Source organism: Melanerpes formicivorus, unplaced genomic scaffold (genome assembly GCF_026170545.1).
Source record: "Melanerpes formicivorus ecotype bairdi unplaced genomic scaffold, bMelFor1.0.p_v2 SCAF_4, whole genome shotgun sequence".
Taxonomy (NCBI): domain Eukaryota; kingdom Metazoa; phylum Chordata; class Aves; order Piciformes; family Picidae; genus Melanerpes; species Melanerpes formicivorus.
In genome coordinates this window covers 24,710,653-24,727,354 of record NW_027142356.1, presented here as the reverse complement: position 1 = coordinate 24,727,354, position 16,702 = coordinate 24,710,653, and the positions used below count along the sequence as shown (strand labels likewise).

At 56.1% G+C, this 16,702-nt stretch overlaps 2 protein-coding genes across 4 annotated transcripts; both read right to left on the bottom strand.

Annotated features, from left to right (window-relative positions):
- Positions 1-4,127: 4,127 nt before the first annotated feature.
- LOC137440791 (sulfotransferase 1B1-like) lies at positions 4,128-6,671 on the bottom strand. Its single transcript, XM_068137367.1, has 8 exons — positions 6,566-6,671; positions 5,955-6,103; positions 5,603-5,731; positions 5,417-5,514; positions 5,111-5,237; positions 4,902-4,996; positions 4,646-4,826; positions 4,128-4,571 (listed from the first exon to the last, which is right to left on the bottom strand). Exons 2-8 carry the CDS (start codon positions 6,100-6,102, stop codon positions 4,459-4,461), a joined length of 891 nt encoding a protein of 296 aa, XP_067993468.1. The 5' UTR covers position 6,103; positions 6,566-6,671; the 3' UTR covers positions 4,128-4,458.
- A 379-nt stretch (positions 6,672-7,050) lies between these two features.
- LOC137440790 (sulfotransferase 1B1-like) lies at positions 7,051-11,671 on the bottom strand. 3 transcript variants are annotated; one of them, XM_068137366.1, is made up of 8 exons: positions 11,482-11,671; positions 8,469-8,617; positions 8,178-8,306; positions 7,970-8,067; positions 7,763-7,889; positions 7,580-7,674; positions 7,324-7,504; positions 7,051-7,249 (listed from the first exon to the last, which is right to left on the bottom strand). In XM_068137366.1, exons 2-8 carry the CDS (start codon positions 8,614-8,616, stop codon positions 7,137-7,139), a joined length of 891 nt encoding a protein of 296 aa, XP_067993467.1. In that variant the 5' UTR covers position 8,617; positions 11,482-11,671; the 3' UTR covers positions 7,051-7,136. The 3 variants fall into 3 exon arrangements, with proteins under 3 accessions (XP_067993467.1, XP_067993465.1, XP_067993466.1); XM_068137364.1 differs by lacking the exon at positions 11,482-11,671 and adding an exon at positions 9,408-9,679 and having other exon boundaries at positions 8,469-8,620; XM_068137365.1 differs by lacking the exon at positions 11,482-11,671 and adding an exon at positions 9,408-9,679.
- Positions 11,672-16,702: the final 5,031 nt, after the last annotated feature.

Sequence of the window (16,702 nt, the reverse complement as noted above, 5' to 3'; positions counted from 1 at the left end):
GCCCCTCAGTTTAGGAAGGAGGTTGACTTGCTGGAACAAGTCCAGAGAAGGGCAACGAAGTTGGTGAGGGGTTTGGAACACAAGCCCTATGAGGAGAGGCTGAGGGAGCTGGGGCTGCTTAGCCTGGAGAAGAGGAGACTCAGGGGTGACCTTATTGCTCTCTACAACTACCTGAAGGGAGGTTGTAAACAGGCAGAGGTTGGTCTCTTCTCCCAGGCAGCCAGCACCAGAACAAGAGGACACGGTCTCAGGCTGTGCCAGGGGAGGTTCAGGCTGGAGGTCAGGAGGAAGTTTTACACAGAGAGAGTGATTGCCCATTGGAATGGGCTGCCCGGGGAGGTGGTGGAGTCACCATCACTGGAGGTGTTCAGGAGGAGACTTGACAGGGTGCTTGGTTGCATGGTTTAGTTGATTAGGTGGTGTTGGATGATAGGTTGGATGTGATGATCTTGAAGGTCTCTTCCAACCTGGTCTATTCTATTCTATTCTATTCTATTCTATTCTATTCTATTCTATTCTATTCTATTCTACTAGGATGCAGCCTGCTCAAGCTGCTGAGCCACATCTATGTCTCGCAGGAGCAAAGATTTGCTGTTTGACACTGGAAGCTGCTAGCATGGGTTTTGTACCTTTGCCTCAGTACATTCCACTTACGCCCTGGAGCTGTATCCATGTGGGAAGTCTGCACTTCAGCCTTGTCACGTATCCTCAGAAGCATCCTCCCTGCCAGCACTGCCTGTGGCCATTACTCCTCTTGTGCTGCAGCTTGCAGGGAAAGCAGGGGTTGCTGTTCCTCTGCTGCTGCACGTTTGGAGCTGATCCTTTGCAGCTCAGTTTGGGATGCAGAGGGGAGCACCTCACCTGCTGCTGCATGGAGTGTGGAGGATTGCCTCTGCAGCCCTGTCTGGGAGGCAAATAGAGGCACTCTCTCTTCTCCCAGGAAATCATATCAGGAAGGCCTTGGCCTTTACTTTGTAACTGGAAGTCATGACAATTCATCCCCAGGGCTATTTCACCAGGATAGGGTTGTCTTCCCTCCTCTTTGCTCTGCAGGCAGGAGTGGGGTTTTAGCTGGGGCTGCTATATCCTGCAACTGGGGTGTTTTGAGGCTGGAAGAGTAATAGGGAGGAATGTTCTTTGCTTTGGATGTCATCATCTTGGGTGTCCGGATTTATGCAGGGAGTGTGCCACTTACTGTAAGCATCAAGGACTTAGAGCTCCTTCCTCTAAGCCAGCAGGGAAACCCTTCTGTGGGGTTCACTCCCTGTCTCCTCCTCTAGGTGTCTGAATTTGGGTGAGAGGAGGAAGGCTTCTCCATCCTCACTGAGGCTTTCACCTGCCATGGGTCCACCTTGGCATTGACAAGCAGTAGGAAGAGATGCACTGCCTTCATATCAAGTGATTCAAAGTCCTGGTTTTACAAGGGTGTTTACAAGGGAGCTGCACTCACCATGCCCTGATTTGCTAGATAATGCTTTTGAGGGCAAAGTTACTTCTGCAACCTCTTTTTTGGCCTCCAAACCAGATGCTCCTTTCTTTTCAGGGGTCTTAGCAGTTCGGGTCTACACAAAACTTCTAGAGTACAGCATCTTAGCCTCCCCTAGCTGGTTGTATTGCATCTCTTCACAGAGAATCACAGAATGGTAGGGGCTAGAAGAGACCTCTGAAGGTCATCAAGTTCATCCCTCCCTGCTAAAGTAGGGTCACCTAGGACAAGTCACAAAGGAACATGTCCAGGCAATAAGCACCATATCTACAGCAGTGAGGGCAGGTGCTCTCAGGCTTGCTCTTTGACTCCAGGGACTAGAAAGGTAAACACAAAAAAAAGCTGCTTCTTATGGAGTGCAGTCAAAGAAAGCACTTCTTGGAGTGTTTGATGGGCAGTGAAGGAAAGCTCCTCTTGACGTGTTTGATGCCCCTGTGCATATCACAGGAGCTGCTATCTGAATTATGGAGAGGAAAGAGGCATTGTTAGGGAGTCCTAAGACCAGATGTCCTATGTGGAAACAGAAAACAAAGCTTTATGCTTCCACACAAATGGGAACATCTAAGGAGCAAAGCAGGAGCAATTGGAAGGCCTGGCTATGTACTAAAGCAGCAACAAACAGGCATGTGAGGCATCTAGGGAGGGAAGAAAATGCCTGAATCAAACTGCAGCAGAACAAATTGCCGGCTTTAAGAGAGGAGTAGTCTTTGGCAAGAGGAGCAGGGACAAAACACATGCTGGTGCCGCTGAGTCACAACAGCAGGAGTCAGAATAAAAGGAAATCCCTATAGCAAGATGTCAGGATGTCAAGGGGCTGAGAGATAAAGCAGCAGAGGAAATACAGCACCTGAATAGACTCAGATGCCTTCAGCCTAAAAATACAGAGCTGGGGAAGGCTGTGTTATGAGGAAAACCTGTAAAGTCCCAAAGGACAGGTTGGATCAGTGCAGATGAATTGCCAGTAGGCTCTCAGTGCAGGAAGTGAGGGACTTAAACAACAACAAAGGCCAACAACAAGAAAAAACAACACACACACAAAATACAAAGAAAAAGAAAAAAAAGCAAGTTATGGGGCTATGGGATTTGGTGGATATCACTAAAGTCAAGGTTTCAAAGGCAGGTTTGTAGAAGGTAAGAACTACAGAGTGACCAGACAGAGGAAAGCACGCCTGGCTCAGGAGCTGCTTTCCTACACAGCATCTTCTCTGTCTGACAGAAGTGCTTCCTGGTCACCTATTCCTGCCTCTTCTGGCATTTCTGGCTTGATTTGGAGCGTACTGGGAGAGCAGAGTAAGAGGAGACAATGAGATTCAGAGCCTGCCACATCATTCTGTAACAAATCACCGCGACCATGCGACAGACAAACTGCATCACACAACACAGAGAAGCTCCCCGCACCTGAGAGACCCAAAAACCATCTGCAATTATTTTTTATGACTTCAAGTAACACTTCTTTTCTAATGAGGGATCACAGTTCTGGCTCTTCTCTCTTTCTCCTCATTTTCTCCTCACTCATCCGGGTAGGTAAGACCTATCTCTGATGTGGCACCTACCCTGCTTTGCTTGGGTTTGTGGTGCCTGATAGCCAGATTCCAAGGATTTTGCTGAACAATGGTATTGAACTCAGTTTTACTGCCTGTGTTCCTGGACAGGTCCCATCTGACCATGTCTCATCCCTGGAGCACAGCAGACCTGGCTTATACCCCATAGCTCCTGTCTCAGCCCTGGGTTGTGCCTGGCTGCATCCCTGTCACTTTCCCTGTCTCCCAGGTCCTCAGATGCTTTTTAACCTCTTGGTCTATTTCACCCACTCCTGAGAAAAAATAAATAAATCACACCTTCTGAGATGCTCCAGGTTGCAGGCAAGTTTTTTCTTGTACCAAACAGCATGGGCAGGAGAGGACAGCATCTGAGGGACCAGGATCCAATAACCGTCTACCTCAAATTTTCCTCTCCTTGGATGAGTGCAACACAAACCCAGCTCTTTTAAATGCACCAATATCGTGCAGGTCAGGCACTGGAACAGGCTGCCTAGGGAGGTGTTGGAGTCACCATCTCTGGAAGCATCCAAAACCCATGTGGAGATGGCACTTTGGGGCATGGTTTAGTGGGCATGGTGGGGTTGGGTTGATGGTTGGACTTAGTGATCTTAGAGGTCCTTTCCTTAATGATTTTAGGTGCCATGGAGTTGCAGTCTGTCCTTTAACTGTGAATTTCCTGGCCATGATGGGAGGGAGATGAGCCATGAAAACTCTTTCCTCTGCCCTATTGGGGACCGGCCATACCTGACAGGCAATGTGGTGGTGCACAGACTGGCACAGCCTAACAGCATCCTGCCTCGGGGGAAGAACAGCACAAAAACTACCAGAACAATCTTCCTTTCACCTCCAGCTTTGCTGCTCCTAGGTGGAAGGATTGCTCCTAAGTTCCCCAGGCTGCGTCCATCTCCCAGCCACCACTGAGCTGGTTTTGTCCCCATTCTGCTTATGTCATCTCTTCCACATGGCTGCAGCAGCAAGAGGGGGCACAGTGATGAGCCCTGTCCTGCCTCCAGCCAAGGCATGATATCAGCAAGGGAATTTCTGAGGCAGGAGGCGGTGGGTGCAGAGTGAGCCCCGGCCATGGTAGCGATGTGCATCTGGAGGCTGCTAACAATTTTTATTCATACTGCACCACATGCTGGCATTTCTATTTCCCAAAAAAAGAGCTGCAGAGGCATCTCCTGCACCTGTCCTGGGCAGACAGTGTGGAACTGGGACAGCCCAAAGTGGGATGAAACTCTGCAGTGCCTTGTAGCAAAGCAGGAACCTTCACATGAGTGTGCACTGAGGAACAAGATGAAGAAATAAAACTTCATTTTTCCAAAAGTCCTTCTGGCATAGGGAGACCAGTGAGATGCAGGAAAGCTGTGACAGTGCTGGAGCTGGAGGGGACCGGTGGGGGTGTGCTGGGGGACACGCCACACCACGGACTCAGATCTGGGTGCGGAAGCGCAGGTCGGTGCCTGACATCTTCTGTGCGTAGTCCTGGTCGAAGCGCTCGCTCTGGGCCACGGTGAAGTGGTTCTTCCAGTCTCCAGTGGTGCCTGGGGCCAAGCAAGATGAGGCTCAGCAGGGGCCAGGGCGGTTGATGCTCTGGGAGCCCCCCAGAGCCACTCACCTTTGCGCATGAAGGGGGAGACACGCTGGTCCATGAGGTGGGAGGGCACCATGGTGTAGTTGGTGGTGGGGTTGTCTCGCATGGCCTCGAAGGAGGTGTGCCACACAATGGCATCCAGCACTGCCTCTGGCAGATGATACCCCAGGAACTGGGCCACCTTGGCAACCTCCCGGCGGAGGTCCTGCGGGACATAGCCTGATGTTCACCCCTCCTGCTATCCCCCAATCCCTCACCACCCTTCACCTTGCTCCCTCACCTCCTTCAAGTCCTCATAGAAGAGGTAAAGGATAGGATGATCCTTCCTCCGCTCCCAGTAGTCCTTGACATGGTCATACCAGGAGCCATACGCCACTGCATGGAGAAGGTGGACAAGAGTGTCAGTGCAGGGGCTGGAGGAGGGATAAAGAGCGCCCCCCCTCCCCGCCCCCCCCCCGCTCCTCCCCATGCAGGAGTGCTCTATCCCACCTCTGCCAGCCATGAATTTCTCCAGGTACTCAGCCCACGTCCCAGGGTGCTGCTGGAACTTGTTCATCAGGTCAAAGTGGTAGAAGGAGACAGCCACATCCTTGGCATTGCGCCCCATGTATATCATCTGCAGAGGAGCCATGCGGTATGAGGGGCACCCCCAGGGCCCCCAGAGAGGGGAGACACTCCAGCTCCTAGGGCTCCCAACACCAGGCAGGATGCTGGAAAAAGCAGTGGGGGATCCTGCCTCAGGGGAACAGGGGGGCTGCAATGCCCCATGAGCTAGAGATGGGGGTTGAGGGTTACCTTGCAGCGGTTCTCCCAGAAGGATTTGGGCAGGATGTGTGCAGGCAGGTGAGTCTTCACCACGCGGGGTGAGGGCATGGTGGCCAGCAAGTCTGTCCCTGGGTGACCCCAAAGCATGTCCCTAGCAGGTCCTTAGCAGAGTCGCCCCCATGGGGTGCCCATAGCCAAGGCCTCACACCCCACTACCTGCCGGCATCTCCCCAGGTGCAGCGAACTCCAGCATGGGCACTCTCTTGGTGATAGTGTCCCGCTGGCACTTGTCAGGGTCACCGCCTTGCAGGATCATGTCCACAATCTCACAGACCCAGGTGGTGCCTGAGGAAAGCAATCCACCATAGGGTGGTCAGGGTGGTGCTGGGGGACTCAGCACCAACAATCCCCTGGACCTTGACTAGGCCCATGGGGGTGAAAGGAAATCCCACACAGCTCTGTCCTAACTACCCTAAATGTGCTGTGACCCCCCAGACAGCTGGTCCCAGCTGTACATTCTGCTGGCCCACCCAGCAGCACCATGTCTGGTGGGCTCAGGGGTGCTCACCAGATTTGGGGAAGGTGACGATCACGATGTCCTCAGGGTGGCTCTGGAAGGTGTCAATCCGCTCCCAGCCGTGGGCAAAGGCATTGACTATGGGGACACCGTGCACTATGTGACATGGCTGCCGCAGGTAGGTTTCTGCATTGGCCATCCTGTTGTGGACAAGTACACCTGCAGGGGTCTGGTCTGTGCAGGGGGAGCCCCCTCAACCTCTCGCGGCCCCTGCCGGCCCTGGCACCGTTCCTGTCCAAGGAGCACCAGTGCCACTGCCAGCACCGGGATCACAGGTCACTACAGCCCTGCCGCTGTGCCTGCTGTCGGGAATGGGGGTGCCCTCTGTGGGGGTGGGAATGCACCCTGCACTTTAGTGAGGGCTGGGGGTGCCTGCAGGGTCCCACATCACCCAGGTCACTCACCTCTTCCCCTGCCTCAGCAACCCAGGGGAGCGGGGAACCAAATCCTTGGGTTTATCACAGACATCCCCAGCCCAGGGGAAGGCTTAGGAGTGCTGGCTGCGCCCCAAAGTATTCTAACCCCACTGTCCTGGACCCCGCAGCCCCGAGGGGTGAGGGTGGGCAGGGCACCCGCCGGGCACCCCGCAGCACCCAGCTCACCTAACGCCCTGCTGCTCTGTGCCAGGAGGGTGTTCCAGAGGGTGACCACACCGGAGGGTGTCAGAGGAAGAAGAGCGGCAGCTGTGGGGCGCCGCGGCCGTTCTTAAAGGGAGGAGAAGAGGCAGGGCGATAGCAGCGATGTTTGCCAGCGCTGCAGCTGCCGGGAAGGAGGAGCAAGTGCAGGGAGAAGCCGGTGCCCGTTGACCTCCCCGCTCCCCACCCACAGGTCCCAGCCCCTGTCACCTCACGTGGGAACAGTTAGGCCACCTCCTCGTACCCCCACCTGGCACCTTTCCTGCACATAGCTTTGCAGAAATGTTCTGCAGTCCCCCAAGCTGCCAGAGACAATCTCTGTGCCGAGCAGCCAAGAGGATGTGGGGTGGTGCCAGCTTGTCCCCAACCTAAGGAGGGACCAGTAGCCCCAGGGGACAGTGGGATTGGGCTCAGAGCAGGTGCAGGGTAGTAAGCAGCCAAGGGCAGGGGGATCAGCAAGAACATTTTATTTCTCTCCAGAGTGGTGGAAGTGCCATTGTCACAGGTTGGATTTGGGGGGGTGTCCTGTAGAGCTTCCTCAGATCTGGGTGCGGAAGCGCAGGTCGGTGCCTGACATCTTCTGTGCGTAGTCCTGGTCGAAGCGCTCGCTCTGGGCCACGGTGAAGTGGTTCTTCCAGTCTCCAGTGGTGCCTGGGGCCAAGCAAGATGAGGCTTAGCAGGGGCCAGGGCGGTTGATGCTCTGGGAGCCCCCCAGAGCCACTCACCTTTGCGCATGAAGGGGGAGACACGCTGATCCATGATGTGGGAGGGCACCATGGTGTAGTTGGTGGTGGGGTTGTCTCGCATGGCCTCAAAGGAGGTGTGCCACACAATGGCATCCAGCACTGCCTCTGGCAGATGATGCCCCAGGAACTGGGCCACCTTGGCAACCTCCCGGCGGAGGTCCTGCGGGACGTAGCCTGATGTTCACCCCTCCTGCTATCCCCCAATCCCTCACCACCCTTCACCTTGCTCCCTCACCTCCTTCAAGTCCTCATAGAAGAGGTAAAGGATAGGATGATCCTTCCTCCGCTCCCAGTAGTCCTTGACATGGTCATACCAGGAGCCATACGCCACTGCATGGAGAAAGTGGACAAGAGTGTCAGTGCAGGGGCTGGAGGAGGGATAAAGAGCGCCCCCCAATGCAGGGGTGCCCTATCCCACCTCTGCCAGCCATGAACTCCTCCAGGTACTCAGCCCACGTGCCAGGGTGTGGGTGAAGTTGGTTCATCAGGTCAAAGTGGTAGAAGGAGACGGCCACATCCTTGGCATTGCGCCCCACGTAGATCATCTGTGGAGAGCTGAGTGACATAAAGTCCTGGTGGGGCAAGTCCCTGCCTTGTCTCTGCTGGGTCCCTTCCAGCCTGTTACCTTACAGTGGTTTTCCCAGAAGGACTTGGGCAAGATGCAAGCTGGGATGTGGGTCTTGATGATGCGAGGAGACGCCATGGCCTTCAGCTGCTCTGTGCCTTTAAGCAAATTTCCTCCAGGAGCGCTCCCACTGCCAGAGGGATGCCCCTCCCCAAAACCATGCCTGCCCCCCACCCAGCACCCTTGCCACCCCCTGCCATCCTGCTACCTGCTGGCAGCTTCCCAGGGGCAGCAAACTCCAACATGGGCACCCGGTTGACGATGGCATCCTGCTTGCATTTTTCACAGTCGCCGCCTTTCAGGATCATGTCCACGATCTCGCTAACCCAGGTGGTGCCTGATGAGAGGCTGGGTGTCCAGCTGACACCGTCTCGACTCCAGCTCCATCGTGAGCACCAAAGGCTCACCCTCCACCATGTCCTGGGTGCCAGCCCAGAGGCACGAGGCTGCTGCCTCCCTTCCTGAGCATGGCCCCTCTCCAGTGCTCAGGGATGCTCACCAGATTTGGGGAAGGTGACCACCACAATGTCCTCAGGGCGGCTCTGGAAGGTGTCAATCCGCTCCCAGTCACGGGCAAAGGCACTGACCATGGGGATGCCATGCACCGTGTGCCAGGGCTGCCGCAGGTAGGTGTCCGGATCAGCCATCCTGCTGGGAATGGAGAGGGACACACTGTGGTGGTAGCTGGCAGCAGGGAGTATCAAGTTGCACCAGGGGAGGTTTACGTTGAACTTCTTGGCTGAAAGGGTTCTCAAAGGCTGGCACAGGCTGCCCAGAGAGGTGGTTGAACATCCACCCCTGGAGGTGTTTCAAAGAGGCAGAAATGTGGTGCTGAGGGCCATGGTTTAGTACCAGCCTTGGTAGAGTTAGAGAATGGTTAGACTGGATGATCTGAAAGGGCTTTTCCAACTAAAGCTCTGTTCTATGATCATGAGGCCACCTCATTGTCCCCTGGGTTCCCCTAAATCCCTGTTGAGCCCAGCCATCTCTTTCCTGATGGCATCCCAGGAGATGGCACCTGCCTCCCACTGGGATTTTGGAGGCTTCCTGGTGGTGCAGGGAATAGGAAGGGTCACAGCCAGACCTGAAGGGTTCTCAGGTCAGCACTGCCAGCGGGCAGCTGCCCATACCAAGCTGTCAGCCGTCTCCTGGGTGCAGAAACCCGGGCGGGCTTTGCAGGCTGGGCTTCAGGCTGCTGTCTGACCCCGCCTGCCTCCCGGCTTTTCTCGCCCTGCTGGCATGGGGCAGCCCTGCTTTGTGGGGAGGCTACCTGAGGGTTCGAAGGCGACGTGAGCAGGGATCTGGGACTCGCACGCTACTCCCAGCGGCCTGCGGGGAACCCGACCGCCTCCACAACTCACCCCACCCTCCACTCCCCGCACTACAGCCCCTCCGAATACGGGTCGGAGGCAGCCCGGGGCCGGGCTCGGACCGTTACCTGCTGCTCGGACCCGAGCCGTGGCCAGTATCAAAGAGCGCTTCCAGCTTGACCCCGGCACCGGGGCGGGATTTGTTGTGTTCCCTCCCCGCGGGAAAGATGGAGGCACCGGCTGGGGGAAGCTCCTGGGAGTGCAGGGTACCGGGGAGGGGCATCGCTAGGGAAGCAGCCGGAGCCGGCAGGTCCCGGGGCCGCAGAGGGAAGAGACGAGCGGGGATGGGGACGCAGCACATGCTGGGACAGTTCCCAGGCACCCGTCATGAGCTGGGCGGTGTTCAGCACCCCCCGGGAAAGCACACAGATGGAATAGGGAGGAAATCGCAGCTTCCTCCTCCCGCCCTAAACACGGGGTATATCCTAATCCACGTTCCCGGGTGGGGAGTAACATCACCCTGTCCCCACACAGGGTCACCCCTACACATGTCCCCAGCTCCTTGCAGCAGCGTGGGGCTTGCTAGTGGGGTGTGGGGGTCAGGCTTTCGTTGCAGGGTTGCAAAGCACGGGTGCAGCTGGTGACTTTTCAGGGATAATGGTTTGAAGGCGCCACTGGTGATAATGCTCCTCCCTACCTGCCCCAATGGATGAACAGGAGCCAGGAGGGCAGGAGAGGTGGCAGCCAGCCAGGGAGAGCTATGTCACAGAATCATAGTTATTTTGGTTGGAAAAGACTTCTAGGATCTTTGGGCAAGACCATCAACCTAACACCGACATGGCCATTAAAACATGTCCCCAAGTGCTGCGTCCACATGCTTCTTTTAACACCTCCAGGTGACTCCACCACCTCCCCGGGCAGCCTGTTCCAATGCCTGACCACTCTTGCAGCAAAGAATTTGCTCCTAATCTCCAACCTAAACCTCCTTGACTTGGCCCCAGGATCAAGGTCTCAGTGATGTGGGACATGGCATGTTAGATACTGGGGTGTTTTGCAGTCAAGGACATGCTCTCCCTGCCTGTCCATCCATGCACACACCAGCAAAACTGGATGTGTGTGCAAACCCTTGCCCAGGAGAGGGGAAGCCTGGAGATCACCATCAGCATTGAAGTAAAGGTATGGGAAGGACTTATTCCCATGGGAGAGCTCCTGGTTTTGAGGAGTCAAATCCAAGGTGCATCTCTTTGGGGATAAGACAACCTCCCTGCCAAAAGGCTGCAGTCTTGGAAACTCAAGAACAGGATGGAAATGGGATGTAACTGAGGAATTTGGGGGTCCAAAGCACACCATTGCCCCTCAGTGGGTTGGGAATCGGTTTGCTCCAGGCAGTCCAGAGCAAAGGCTCAGCACAGCTGGATCAGGGGTTACAGAGTGAGCTCCCACCAGTCAGGGACAGCAGTGTTGCCAGAGAGGTGTTGCCCTTCACCTTTGTTCTGCAAAGCATGAGCTGGGGAGCTCCACCTGGGCCAGGGAGCCTGGGGCAAGCCTGGCCACCACCCGCTTTGTCAAGAAACCTGCCACAACCTGCAGGCAGGAGCTGCGCTGGAGCAGTTGCTTTGCCATCCCTTTGGGTTTTTTCCACTCTTTTCTGACCTTTGCTCCCTCCAGAAGCCTTGGTAGGGTGGGGCTGGGGCAGTCCAAAGTGTCAGGGGTCAGCAGGGGGTTTTGGGAGGACGCTTGCGCTGGCAATGCCCAACCACCACTGGCTAAAGATCCACTGCCTGCTGAGCACAGGAGTGCCTCTGGCTGCTGCCCAGGATTTGGACACCTCAAAGACAATGGCTTGCCTGGCAGTTATCGAGTTTATTGCATGGGGAAGAGCAAATCACTGTGAGGACACTGTCCAGACCCAGCCCTGCTGCTGGGTGAATGAGAAGCGAAGATCTCCCAGGAAGGGGTATGAGCTCCTCACACCTCCATCTGGAAGCAGAGGTCAGAGCCTGCCATTTGCTCCTGGTAGTGCTTGTCAAAGCACTCGTTCTGGGCCACGGTGAAGTAGTTCTTCCAGTCCCCAGAGACCCCTGGGGGTGAGAAAGCAAGAGGGACAAATCCTGACGCTCCCTAAATGTTTGCCCCAGATGGGGACTGCCATCCAGCCCAGGGACACCCCTCCCAAGCCCTCCACCACTGACTGAACCCCACCTTTCCGGAGGAAGGGCGAGAGGCTGTGGTCCATCAGGGCAGCAGGCATGGTCTCGTAGTTTGTTGCAGGGTTCTTCTTCATCTGCTGGAAGGAGGTGTGGTGGAGGATCTTCTCCATTGTCTCCTTTGACACCACCTTGCCCAGAAACTGCAGGATCTTCTCCACCTCCCGCTGTGGGTCCTATGTGGTCGCAGGATCACAGCATGTTAGGGGTTGGAAGAGACCTCTGGAGGTCTTTGAGTCCAACCCCCTGCCAGAGCAGGACCATAGAATCTAGTGTAGGTCACACAGGAATGCTTCCAGATGGGTCTTGAAAGTCTCCAGAGAAGGAGACTCCACAACCTCTCTGGGGAGCCTGTTCCAGTGCTCTGTGACCCTTACAGTGAAGTTCTTCCTCATGTTGAGGTGGAACTTCCTGTGAGGTAGTTTACAACCATTGCCCTTAGTCCTATCTCAGGGCACAAGTGAGAAGAGGCTGTCCCTTCCTTCCTCACACCCAGCCCTCATATATTTATATATACTTATTAGATTCCCTCTCAGTCTTCTCCTCTCCAGACTAAAAAGCCCCAGGTCTCTGCCTTTCCTCACAGGGCACATGCTCCAGTCCCTTAATCATCCTTGTAGCCTTTCATTGGACTCTCTCAAGTAGATCCCTGTCCCTCTTGAACTGGGGAGCCCAGAACTGGATGCAGTATTCCAGGTGTGGCCTCACTAGGGCAGAGTACAGCAGGAGGACAACTTCCCTCGATCTGCTGGACACACTCCTCTTAATGCACCCCAGGATACCATGTGACCTCTTGGCCACAAGGGCACTTTGCTGTCCCATGGATAGCTTGTTGTCCACCAGGACTCCCAGGTCCTTCTCTGATCAGCTTCATGGAACTTTCCTGCATGGCTTCTCCTCAAGGAGCTGGCCTAAGCAGAAGGCTTAGCAGTGAAGACTGAGGCAAAAGAAGACTGAAGCCTCACCTGCACACACTTCTGCAGGACCCCTCCTGGTGCCTCCTGCCAGCCCTCACTCGCTCAGCTCCAGCCCAGCTGAAGCCCTCCCAGTTTTGCCCCTCTGACCATTTTTCCCCCCACACTCTCACTGTTCTCCATGTCAGCAGCTCAGCAGGTTCACACTGCCAAGCAAGAGGTTTCATTCTCTGCCCGCGATTCCAGGCCCGTGTGCAGCTCCATCCACGCCACGCCGCTCTCAGTGACGCTGGCTCCAGCCTAGGGGAGCAGTAAAGGTCCTTCCCTCTCACTGTTGCCCAGGGCACTCTCTTTCTCTTGCCTTAGACAGACCAGTTCCCCCTGCAGTCCTAGCTCCTGTCTGCCTCAGGTTCACTGGCATGGGCCAGCTGCTCTAGGAGCGCTCCTGGTGGTACAGACCAAGGTGAGGGATCAGGAAACCCTTTCCAATCCAAGGAACAGCTTTAAACTGGGCTATCAAAATCTACCAGTAGTGTGAGAAAGAGCAGCCCTGCAGAACAAAGTCCTTGTGAGCAGCATGCTGTCTCCAGCTGCTTGTGCCCCTTGCCCTGGTATGGGCAGGGACACAGCTCATTTTCCTGACCCCTCGGTGGCTCACAGGGCTGGAATGGTGCCGTTAGGGTTCAGGCTGAGATGAGTGCTGAGAAGATGCTGATGGGTTTAGATGCTGAAAGGAATCCAGGACTTTTTAGCTGCCCACAGTTTGCTGGTGTGCAGGAGCACAGGAAGCTGGGAGGGAGCGCAGCCAGGAGAACTGAGCCCATCTAGCCACAGGGACACTCTCCACCACAGAATGTCCTGCTGAGTGCAGGCACTGGAGGGAATTGGCTGGTGGGGCTTCTCAGCCCTTGCCTGGGCTCTGTAGCTCCATACTCAGCTGGAATAGAGCCAGAAGGTCTACCACTGAAGTCTTCTAAAAAGCTGGTTTGGTTGATGTTCTCTAGCCCATTGGATTTGCTGGCAGAAGGAGGTGAGCTTTGCTAATGGCCTCTCGAGAGCTTTTGGCACCCAGGTCAATGAGGCTGATGTGTCAAAGCCTGGTTTTGAATCCCACGCTGTGTAACAAGGCTCTTCCTACCACGATGCTGACCTTGGATCATGTCTTACTGTCTGCAGGTTACAATCAGGATGAGCTGCACGATGCAGAGGCTCTGTGATGGGTGCAGCTGGCTGGCATGGGGAGCTGCGCAGCACATGCCTGCCTGCTTGGCCTGCTTTTGGCCTCCAGACTCTCAACTGCCCTGGCAAGGCTGATTTGGGCTGGCATCAGGAGACAGGAGAGGAGCCCAGCCTGGAGCAGGACACTGCGTAGCAGAGACAAGAAAGGGAGACACAGTTACCCAGGAAGCCTGCTCTCCAAACTTCACCTGTGCTGATGCAGACCCTCTTCTGCAGCTCACCAGGCCTCCCAGGCAGCCAGAAAGGTTCTGGCAGCCATTGCCCTGGGCACAGTCCCACAGGAGATGGCTGGAAGTGTCCCTTGGGGCTCTTACCAGCAGAGGAGATGCATCCCCTCAGGAGGAGCCAGGGGGTTTTCCAGGCCAGCCCAGGCTGCTCAGTTCATGCGCAGCCACATCCATTTCTGCTCCATGCACTTGTCCAGCACCAGCTCTAGAGCTGAGAGGACAACCCTGGCAAAAGACACACAGACAAACAAATCCAAACGTGTTCAGACAGAACCAGCCAAGAAATGCTTCTCTTTAGCAGAGCTAAACACCCCTGAACTGATGCCTCCAAGCCCTGTCCAACCTGGCCTCAAACACTTCCCGCTTCTCTGGGCCACCTGGTCCAGTGGCTCAGCACTCTCACAGGGAAGCATTTCTCTGTCACGTCTCATCAAAATCTCCCTCCTTTAGTTGAAAACCATCAGTGCTTGTCCTGTCTTGCCCTCTCCTGCCTTGTAAGCCCGATTTCATTATTGAAGAGCTGCTCTAAGGTCTCCTAGGAGCCTTCTCCAGGATGAACACCCCAGCTCAAGAGAGTGCTTCTCCTAGGAGAGGTGGCTCCAGCCCCTGATCAGCTTCATGGAACTTGCCTGCATGGCTTCTCCTCAAGGAGCTGGCCTTCAAGGAACAGTTGTCTGCAGCTGCTCGCAGGGGAAGCACCCTCTCCGTGCCCAGCATTTCACAGAGCCACTTCAGGAGGCTGGCAAGGAGGAGGGGCAGCAGAAGCCTGAGCTCCTCCATGCTGCTCAGGACAAACCCCTGGGAGACGGCATGCCTGTTCTGCAGGGTAACATGACCAAGAACCCCCTGTTCAGGCAAAGCCTTTTCCTTCCAGCCTGCTTTCCCCAGGGGCCTGCCTGCGGCAGAGTCACCATCTGCAGTTTCTGCCACTTCAGCCAAGGCCTCGTGGCTCAGCAGCACACAACTGCCCCAGCTTCCCACACCCCTCGAGGCCAGCCCAGTCCTGCACCCTGGCAGTCTGCACAGGCTCCCACAGAAGGTGTAAAAAGCAGATGCAGAGCTGCAGAGACATGTCTGCCACTGATGGTACCCACAGCAGAGTCTCCAGAGCAGGCTGACAGTTGTGCTGGTCACACGTGGAGGAGCCAGGCCTCAGGCGGCCGTTTCCCGCTCAGCTGAGTTTCTCTGCCAAACACCTCAGGATGGGAACACCAAGGATGCTTCTTCCCAGGCTCTACCACAGCTTCACCGGCACTGCAATGAAAGAGATGGACACCCTCAGCCCATAGCGTAGAACCAGAAGGTGCTTTGGCTTCAAGGGGACCTTAAAGATCATCTTCTTCCACCCACTATCCCCCTTCCAGTACCTTGTATTCCTGCAGTGCCCTCAGACCTTCTCATCCGCAGAGGGACTTTCAACAGCCCGCTCAGGGCACAGGCACAAGCAGGCAATCTGGCCACACTCAGGAGCCTTCAGGCAGGAAGAAAAGCTCTGCTTCTCCAGGGCGAGCAAGCTGCAGACTCTCTCGCTGACTCCGGGGGGAAGCAGACAGTGCCTGGAGCTGTCCACGGGCAGCCCTTTCTGGAGGAAACTGCTGAGCAGGGCTCCCGCTGAAACAGGGCGAGTAGAAACACAGCACGGGTCAGGGAGGGCCTGGAGTGCTCTGCTGCAAGCAGTTCTGAAGGGGGCTCATGATGTGTGGTAGCTGAAGGGAAGAAGAGGGGAAAGAAACGCTTGGTGCACCCTTGCCCCCTCCTCCGTCAGGTCCCAGGCAGTGGCGCTCACAGCAGCAGCAGTAACTGCTCCCTTGGCTCCAAGGCCAGATCCAGCTGCAAACCTCACCCCTTCCAGCCTGCCTGAGCCTGCCTCGTGTCAGACATAGCTCTTTGCTCTTTCCCACTCCCCTGTGTAGCTGAAGTCCAGCCTCATGGGACAGTGGAGGGCCAGGACTGCAGGGACAGCCCCCGGCCTAGCACAGCCTTTGCACCTTCCTGTCTTGTGTGCTGGGAAGGAAAGAAACCGACCTCCTGGGGATTCGGATCCCCATCCTCAGCATTTCCTGCTGGAACTGGTCTTTGTCCCTGCAGAGCAGGCACTGAAATGCAGAGGTGCCAGCCTGGAGAGCATGGCCCTGCAGGAGAAGCAGCAGGAGGAACAGTGAGGCCCTAGTGCTGCTGAGCACCTGCCATGCCCCTGGGCTGAGGGAACAGCTGCTACCTGGATGCAGTCCCTGTGGAACACGGGGCACACCATGGTTCTGTAGGACTGTCTGTCCCCCACATCCTCCAGGCAGAGCAGGCAGTCGGTGTCAGGCTCCGGGTCCCTCAGCACTGCCTGCTGTGGGCGGTGCCTGGAGCAGAAGGCCCTGTGTGAGGAGGACAGAGATGGGCACGGTGGGAAGGGTCGGGTCCGTCACTGGTGCTCAGGAGGATGGGAGAGGAGGCATGAAGGAGCCCTTGGGCTCGCTCAGCTCTGGCTCTGCCTGTGCCTTCGTGTGTGGTGTGTCTGGGGCTGTTTGGAAGGGGACTGAAGGAGAGGAGCCTCCCCCCATGAGGATCGCCAGCCCTTACCTGCACTAATCAAAGTACTGCATGACACATCTGCCCCTGGTGGCACAGGGCAGATGGAAGCTGCGTTCACAGCCCCACTCCTGGCAGGTGATGGAGGCTCCGCTCACACCACAGACAAAGCAGAGCTGGAAAGAGCACAGCAGCCTCCATCAGCAGCAGCTTCAGCACCTCCACAGCAAGCCCCACGGCCCCGGGCAGGGTGCAGGATGTGCCCAGTGCTGGCTGACACCCCACAGATCAGCCTGGCAGAGGAGACTCCTGTGTG